Here is a 9,421-nt window from a genome sequence, read left to right as displayed (position 1 = left end):
GGGGAAACTCGGAGCGATGTAACTAACGTTACTGAGAACATCGTTACTGTATTCAGAATTTTTTGAAAAGGAACCAGTTAGATGTCTCACTCTGAAGTTGGCTTCACATTTGCCAGCTACTTATTAGACTTTCCCAGTCCACCTTAAATGATGCAGCAGTTACTTTAATGGTGCGCCGGCGCCAGAATGTAACTGCAGCACCATTTAAGGTGGAACGGAAATGTGAATAATAAGCTGGCAGTTAAGGAGCAAATCTCAGCTTCATCCTCTTTTTCACAGCACTCTGTGAGAAACATTGTTTTTGGTTTTGGTTCCTTGTTCGGTTTCTAATGACTGTTTACTGTAACCCAGATCATGAAGAAACTGGAGAGGTGCGGCGCGGGACGGATCGAAAACGTTTCTGTGAGCAGAATTTGTGTCTTCATTTGATGCTGTTAATTAAACAAACTCGGACTCTCTCCTGCATTAATTCTCGGGCTAATTACGATGAAAATCAGAGTGAAGAGTCGACTCTTATAGAGTCGTATGCGAAGAGTCGAGCCCAAACCCTAGACGTGCTGGAATCGAAGAATCGATTCTTTTGCAATCGACTCCTCATCACTAGGGAACGTCAGAAAAGAGCTGAACTGAGTACCGTCTTAAGTGCACGAAAACGGGGCAGCTGGTTGCATTACAGATAACATTCTGTGACTGCGGCTGTTCTCGTCAACATAACGGTAACGCAGATCTCTGAGCTAAAATTTCAACTCTTTTTTTATCATCATCAGTCATATCTAAGGAGCATCATCGAGAACAGCCATTTCTGTTTTTTTTCCAACCTGCTAACATACAGCAACTGATTTGAAGGAGAATTCCACCAGTTTTTTAAAATTTCTGAATAATTCAGTCCTTGAGATGTAAACAGAGTCGTTCAGAGTGGTTTGGTGTGAAATGGTTCAGATTTGTTTACAGTGGTGGTGATAGGAACCAGGGGTCGCCATGACTACAACACAAATATAGACATTTTATTTACTATCAAAACCACCAGTGAACCTACACGAGTCTTCTGAGTTTATATGGAATGTAGATGATGGTGAAATAGTCATAAATCTGAAAAAAGTTTACTTTGAGGACTATTTTGCCCCACAACACTCTTCACACGTCCCTTCAGCCTTGAGTGTATCAAATGAATTATAACATAATTCTCATAATTATTGTTTTTCCCACAACTAAGGTAGAACAGTGTCTCAGGCATCAGGCAGTGTATTCATAACCGTTCCATGTAGTAACTTTTTGTGAGGGAGCTTTTAGAGGTGGACGTCTGGTTCCTATCACCACCACTGTGAACACCTCTTACTGGAATAAGAGCAACTCTTATTGAATTATGAGCAACTAATGTATAACGTTGACTGATTGTTATGTGTTCGCTTTATGTGTGCTTTCACATCTAAAGCCGGTCTGAGTGTTACGCTCGTGACATTACTGTCTGCTCCTCCCCGGTGGGCGGTGTGTGATTGTGGTGGGCGGTATGTGGCCCCCCCACCACCACCACCACGCGTCTCTTTAAAGGATGTGTGTTTACCGGCCTTGAATCTGCTGCGCTCGCGCCTCCGGGAGCGAAGCCTCGCGCAGCGCCGTTCATGGTGCGGGACACAACATACACACTCGCTGGCGTAGCGTCGCTCTCGGATTTACGGTGCTCTCGCTGGGCGGACCGGTAGCGCACCCCCCACCCTCCACCCACCACCCACCACTACCACCACCACACACACCCGGGATCGCTCGCGCGCGGCTCAAACCGATGCGCGAGAGAGAGGACGACGGCTGGCGCTCGCGGGCACGCGGACGGTAACGGCTCAGGGTTTGGAGCGGCGGGACAAATGAATACAAATGAATTTAGCGACCCCAAGGAGAGAGCGCGGGACCTCTCACGAGTGGGCAACGTGAGTGCACGAGCTCTTCACCTTACCGGATTCGGGATTCGGGAGTCGGGGAAGGGGGGGGGGTAGGTGTAGCGAGAAACCTCTGCTCAAAAAAATCAAAGAAACCATTAAAAGTTTCTTTTGGTTTCTGGTGGTGTCTAGTTGTCACTAATGGTATTTTGTGTTTTCCTGATGGTTTCCTAATGGGATGTACAGGGGTCCTACAGGAAAATAGTGGTGTCTAGTGGCAACCATTAATCCAATTCCCATTAGAAAGCCAAACCATCAGGTTTTAATCCTGGTGGTTCTAATAATGCTCTAATAAGTGTGGTTGTATAAGAATATCATTGTGTTTGTATGGGTGTTTATGTATATAAGTGTGGAGATTATGTGAATATACAGGTGTATGGGAAGAGAGAGAGAGACAGAGAGAGAGAGTGCTCTGTATGAATGGAGTGTTGTGCTACCTGTATACTTTGCTGATCTGGAGGATCCACGTGTAGCTGGTGGAGCGTGCACAGCCTCGCGATTCCCTAGAGTCTGTTGTTGTTGGTGGTGGTGGTGTTTTATATGTTGTTGATGTTGTTGTTGTTGGTGGTGATGTTTTATTGTCATTGTGCTCCTGGTCGTTTCTGTATGCAGAAGTGGCTGTTTGCTTCATTTAGAAGCGCTGGGGTGCGTGCTGGAAAACTGAATGAAAACTGTTTATGTTGGGTCAAACTGAATTCCGTTCCAGTGAAACTGAAATAAATTGCACTGGAATGTTTCAAGTTTATGTTGAAGTTACAAAATGTTGACTCTGCTCTGTTTGATTGAATGGAAATGTGTGGCATAATAGAATTAAGTTCATACAACAAGTTATTTTTCTGAGTCAGAGAGAGAGAGAAAGAGAGAGAGAGAGAGAGAGAGAGAGAGAGAGAGAGTAAGCCCACTGTAGAAATTACTTGGTGTTTTAGCTTAAAAAAAGTAACTTGATTGCCTTAAAATGTTCCTCTTAATGTGCTTTAAATAATACGTCGACACACTGACTGTTGTTCTGTTACTATTAGTTCACTGAACTCAAAATGTTAAGGCGTCCTGGTTTCTTACAGTATAAGTTAACTTTAAGTTAAAACAGCAACTGACTTTTACAGTATATGTGCACAAATGAGTGTGAGTGGTGCCTAACTGCTGAATGAACAAGCGATTGGTTGATTGAATGAATGAATCGGACATGAAAAAGCAGACCTTAAACATGAATGAATGAGTCTAATACAGTTCAGGTTGTGGAAACGTTGAATGAACATGATGAATGAATCCAACAGAAATGACAAACTGATGTGTCCCACTATTAGAGATTTGACAAATGTGTGCTAAATAGATAAATGAGGAGAACATGTTAAAGTGTTTTTCATTTGGATAAAAACAGGACTCAGCATTCTTGGTTTAACTACTTACTTAACCACTTATAGTTTTCAGTGTTGCTTTTGAGCAGATCCACTAGGAAGCGCTAGAGAGAGGGAGAGACTTGCTTGCCTAAATCTCAAATGACAAAGCGTGCTTATGGTCAGTCTTTAACACACTCACCTGTAAAACACTTAGTGCTATTGTTGCACACATGTACTAGTGTGTGTGGTGTTTATAAGTGTGTGTAAATGTGCCTGAGCTCCACCTAACCCAGCCCTAACCTTAACCTCGCACACGCACCTAACCCAGCCTTAACCTCAGCAATCAAGAGATCAAATTTGGCTTCTTTTACGTGGAGGGCAGCCAGATGTCCATTACAACCTCAAAATGTTCCTGTTTTCATCATACTTGGGGGATTTGGTCCCCCACAAAGTGTGTGTGTTCTGACAGGCTTTATTTTATGCAGGTAACTCTCAGGTTTCCAGCTCCTGGTCAGTCAGTGTGTGGAATTCCTTTAGCACTCCCAAACACATGCGCATACACACCTCCACCCAGCCGTAGTGGAAAATTTCCACAGCTCAGCTGACGGATGTTGGTGAGAGAGAACATGGATGTCTGTATGCAATCTCTCTCTTCCTCTGACAGGCCATAGAAAAAGCATGTTAGCCGTAACAACAAAGCAATAACAGTCATTTTAATGAATCCATTATGACTCTTAATAGCATTTCAAGAGTTTTTTAACGCAGGACTGCCCAGAGTGTGGTCTGTGGGCCAAAGTTGGCTCGTGAAGAAGCTATCCTAACCCCACCTCCTCACCCAATGAGAGAACAAACAAATTGTCACCGTCCAAATAAAAACATGAATCTCCCTTTTTGTCTATTTTGATTTTTCGGGATCGTTTCAACACAGCAGCTGTTCTTTACGTTGTGTGAAAAATTCATGATGAATGGACCAGTAGAAATTCTCCAAAACCACTTGGAATAAAACATTACGTTAACTTACGTTGCAAGTTAAGAACGTTTTTGCCATCTTCTGTAAAGTTACTGTTTTGGAGATGCATGTTTTTCTTTGGACAGGGGCAGTATTTTATACTATATATAGCTCAATAAATTCTTAATTTCCTTTATATTTTATAAGCATAAGCATTTGTAGCAAAATATAGTGTATTGTTTTAGTGCATTTTTAAAAAGCTCAGTTCCATACTGTTTTGTGGGCCCTCTTATTTTAAAACTGCCTTCCTGTTAGTGCAGTTATTGTTTTGTATTACTAATTACTAGTACCGTTAATAAAGTATTAATGAGTGTTAATATAGGGAAATGTGATGTGAGTGTGTGTGTGTGTGTGTGTGTGTGTGTGTGTGTGTGTGGTCCTGCTGTTTTTGGGTGACAGTTTGTTTTCTTTTCTCTGAGTTGGTGCATTTCTCAGTTCTTGTGAATCAGCGCTGCATCTGAGCATCAGTGCCATCTACCGGCCACACACACACTCAGCTTGTGCATCCCTCAGTGATCTTACTCTGTTTGCTGGGCTCTAGACATGTTAAATATGTGTGTGGTTCAAACATCATTCCAGTTCATGAATGTGTCTATGCACACACACACGCACGCAAACTGTCTCACTCATCTGTTTGTGGTTGCTTACTAAGTGTGAGGTCAGAGTGCTGGGTTCTGGTTGGTGGAGGGGGTCTGTGGTTAGACGGCTTACTTCCTGCTGCAGGTATGTCACTCCTCAGGGAGTCTGGTTGTGTGTGTACCTTTACTGGTAATGGATAATGGATAAAGCAGCTGTCCAAAAACACACACACACACACTCACACCTTAGGGGTCTGGCTATGTATAGCTGACCTGTCAATCACCCCCGTGTCTCTTGTACCACCACCACACACCAGCTCGTACCAGCTGCCGTGTCGTTGTCACTTCTGTGCTGAGAATGGTTCACCACCCAAATAATATCTGGTCAACAGTGGTCCTGTGGTCAGAAACTGACCATTGGTGAATGGTGTACAGGGGGGCTGAGCTCAGTGCCACTTTTTCTGTTCTGATAGCATTATAGAAACCTTGAGTAATAGCCAATAGGTTGGCTATGGTGCTGAAACTACTTAATCACTCTGTGAACCCCAAGGAAGAACTACACAGCTAACAACATATCACACAGTGGGAATGAGTGCTATTTCAGAATAGATTTGTTACTGGGTTGGACTGAATTTGTTATTTTTTTTCCCCTCCGATGTCTGATCCAGCATTTTCTGCTGATATCAGTCCAAATACTGATTGTTACTGAAGCATTGCCCTTGTTCTAAATGAGCGGAAAGAAAACTCAAGCCAGTGTGAATCCTTGATGTGCTTGGTCTGATATTACCTTCAGTAACCAGACAAGTGAGAGACACCATAAGGAAAATCTATATGTATGTGTAGTCCGGGGTGCCCAAACCTTTTGTCTTGGGGGGTGGTGGGTGGGGTGGTGGTGCTGGTTGTGGCCCAACCAAAGTGCTATGTTTAGTATTTTTTAAGAAAAGATGTAGGTTTTAAAAAGTTTTAAACATATTTTCTAACATTACACCATATTTTATGACTATAATACTTTATACTTACTTATTACTCATATTAAAGTACAATTTTAAGAATTTAACAAATTATATATAGTATACAAATATGTTTTTCTCCAGTAACTTTCTGTCAGACCAAATTAAATGTTCTCGTGGGCCTACTTGTGGCACACAGGCCACACTTTGGCAGCCCTGGTGTAGACACTGGTGAGCTGGTGCTGATGCTGTGAGGGGTGCTTTGGCTTATTCTGGCTCATCTGGATATCAGTTGGCTCATCAGTTACAATGCTTACATTTTATTCAAAACAGTTTTCTAGTTTTGTTTGTTATGTAGAATTGGTGTGAGATAAAGACCTTTAATTACTTTGAATTAATAACTGTCTCTCTCTTTTTCTGTCTTTCTCTCTCTCTCTCTCTCTCTCTCTCCCTCCCTCTTTGTAGGAAAGCTCTACTTCTGTGTACTCTTCTGTGCTGTACCACTTATTTGGGACTCACACAAGTTCTGTCTGAAGGTGAGTTACATGCATATGTATGTGTATTCATCCACAGAGCACATTTTGTAAGTGCATTGTAGTTTGTAAGTGTGTTTGTGTGTATATGTATAACTGTGTGTGTATTTTGACCTTAATATATATATATTGCAGGGAGCAATGTGGCAAAAGTATAAAATCACAAGGCTTTTTCTTGATACGATGTACATCACTGCATTTACTTTTTTTGTTTGATTATTTGAAATGTTCAAAAAAGCTCTAGTAGTGCTACATTGCTTTCAAAAATACTGTTAAATTGACATCTCCTTTGGCAAATATGCCAATGAAAAATATAGAGTATCGGCATCAGCTTAGAATTCTCATCAGTGCATACCTACCAATTTTGCACACTTTCTAAGAAAACATGCAGTTGGGCAATGTTCTGTAAGTGCTGTTGATGTCCACGCTATGCCCAGGAAAGCATATTGTGATGTAATATATCCAAATAGTGACAGATATTGTCATATTGCCCACCCTTTCTTGTATTTATATTTATCTATGGAGCATGTTTTTGCAATTTTAATAGTATAAGTGTAAGTGGTCAGGCTTGAAGTCTTTAAAAATTGTTGGCTCATAGATGTTTAACAAAGTTTAATAAAATTCTGCTGCACAAGATCAGCTTGGGAATTCTTACATTAGCTGCACACATACACACATACACACACACACAGATGGACATGCACATAGAGTATGAACTCACACACAGCAATCTACTTACTGCACTTTTTCCATCCTTTTCTGTAACTTTATAGATCTGCAGAGTGTAAGTTTCCCGTGTGTATGTGTTTATTGCCCTTTGACTGCTGATGTAAGCTGGAAACACACACTTACTCACACACGCTTATGTGGTGATGTTAAACCTGGCAGTGTGATACACGGTTAAGTTACAGGCAGAAACCCAAATCTAATGCGTTAAAGAAAAGGTGTGTGTGTGTATGCATGAATTAGGTTTCTTACAGGCTCAGCTGTTTTGTCTGTTGTGTGTGCCTCAGAGCTGGTTAGACACTTTATGTATGTGTGTGCGTTTGTGTGTGTATGTGTGCATAGCCGGTAAGGCCAGCGTTCAGACTGTGGCTTACACGGCAGTGTTGTGATGAAGTTACCTGTAACCGAATCACATTTTAGATGCGCATTTAAGGCAGAAATATGTCACATTGTTGCTAGGATACCCATAGCTCACCGCTAGCAGTGGACCTTTAGCTGTTAGTGTTTTTTTACCCAGAAAAAAATTAAGAAAAACAGTTTAGGGTTTTAAAAAGGCTGGGACACTGCACTTTTAGGAACCAGAATGTGGTGTTTCACCTAGGTTCAACATTCACCTTACGGAAAGAAGCTTGAATGCTCAAAACTTACCTAAGCATTAGCTTACCATGAATGTTAGCTTACATTAGCTAAATTAGCAAACAGACACTTGCAGCAAAACATAATAAAAGACCAGTTAGATTAGTTTAGCCAACCAGCTAATGTTTCTTTCACAAGCTAAAATAGCTTGAAACAACAAAGCTGAAAACAAGCTGTTTTATCTGTAATAGTTCTGAGAAAATGAAAATAGCTGTGATTTAGAAATAAAAAAGTAAAATGATTATGATATGATTATGTTAAAAATGCTGATAAAAGTTAATTTTCATCAAAGGATACATCAAACCATGGCTAAAACATGGCCAAATGGAGGAACCTCTGCAAGCAGGATTATATTCAGACATGTATTTCGGACTTGACAGGGTGCCTTACTACTAATTTTGGGAGGCATTTTAATATATGCGCACACAATCTCGGACACACCAATACATGCGCTTGTGCGGACACCTATTAACGCACATATATACACACTCACTCATACACACACATGCGTACACTCAAGCTGACTGTGGCCTTTTAACGCTCCCTCCTTAGGGGCGTTAAGGAACAAAGTGATCTCACACACACAGAGACATTGAGAAGTGCTTACTACTGATATTGACTCACTTCGCTCTCTGTCTTAAATCATGTTTTCCCAGAGGAACCTGCACACACACACACCCCTGGTGTTACAAAGTGTTCACACATTTATGTGATTATGATGTAATACACAGCTCTGTATGTAAATATCAGGAGCTGCAACAGCAGCAATACGATAACAGCCGAGAAACGGAGGGTGCCAGTTGTAGTATTTTGCAAGTGAAGGCAGCCGAAAAGAATGGAGGATTTTATCTGTTTGAGTGAAGACGTAGTTAAGATTTGCAGATATCATATACATCACTATTATACATCAGTATACATTTTTATGCCCACCCTCCACTACTTTATTAGAAACTCCTACTTTGTAATTTCACTCACTGTCCACTGGAGTGGAGGTTCTACTTACTATTGCTCATCTGTCGCTGCCAATTAATCAGCCACCCTCTTCTCTGTTCATCATTTTACATTCACATTTATGGAATTTAGCAGATGCTCTTATTCAGAGTGACTTTGTTGTCTAAGAGACTAAGAGAAAGTATCCTAGCTAGTATAAATAGATGAGAATCCAAACTACCCTTGAGCTAAGACACTGCCAGAAATAAAAACCAGTGCTAATACCTAGAAAGAAAGATACAGAACTAAGACATTGCATTAGTGCAATACAGTGCATTTCGCTAAGTACTTAGATTAATGCCTGCTTACCTGCTTCACAAAGAGTTGGGTCTTCTTTTTATGCTCAAGGACCACAAGGGAGTCTGCTGTGCCAGTGGAATTTTTTTTTTTTTACCACAGTCCCGCTGTTGTCCAGATATTATTTGGATGGTGGTCCATTCTCAGCGCAGCAGTGACCCTGACATGGAAGTGGCATGTAATGTGTGTGGTGCTGGTTCTAGGTTTCAAGCACAGTGATGTTGCTGAAGTTTTTATTTTATTTTTGTTAAACAACAAGAACTCTCCCCACTCCTCCAGTCCAACCCGCAGCGTACTCACCCCCCATGTGTTTTTACACACATCAGTGTGACTGCTAGGTTGAGAGTGGTCTACCATCCAACATCCAACTGAACTAATTAATGAAGGGCTAAGAGGGCAGACACAAATTGTGAATCAACAGATGGGCTCCAGTC

At 41.3% G+C, this 9,421-nt stretch overlaps 1 protein-coding gene across 1 annotated transcript in view; it reads left to right on the top strand.

The window, feature by feature from the left end:
* Positions 1 to 1,728: 1,728 nt before the first annotated feature.
* Positions 1,729 to 9,421, top strand: part of col27a1a (collagen, type XXVII, alpha 1a) — an 87,248-nt gene continuing 79,555 nt past the window's right edge. Inside the window, exons 1-2 of the mRNA XM_036587661.1 lie at positions 1,729 to 1,922; positions 6,271 to 6,341. Of these exons, the coding sequence (XP_036443554.1) occupies positions 1,870 to 1,922; positions 6,271 to 6,341 (124 nt within the window). The 5' untranslated portion in view covers positions 1,729 to 1,869. The remainder of the gene's footprint in view (positions 1,923 to 6,270; positions 6,342 to 9,421) is intronic.

The sequence above is a fragment of the Colossoma macropomum genome, unplaced genomic scaffold (genome assembly GCF_904425465.1).
Source record: "Colossoma macropomum unplaced genomic scaffold, Colossoma_macropomum, whole genome shotgun sequence".
Classification (NCBI taxonomy): Eukaryota; Metazoa; Chordata; class Actinopteri; order Characiformes; family Serrasalmidae; genus Colossoma; species Colossoma macropomum.
The sequence above is the reverse complement of the archived record's forward strand: the minus strand, read 5'-3'. Positions and strand labels throughout refer to the sequence as shown.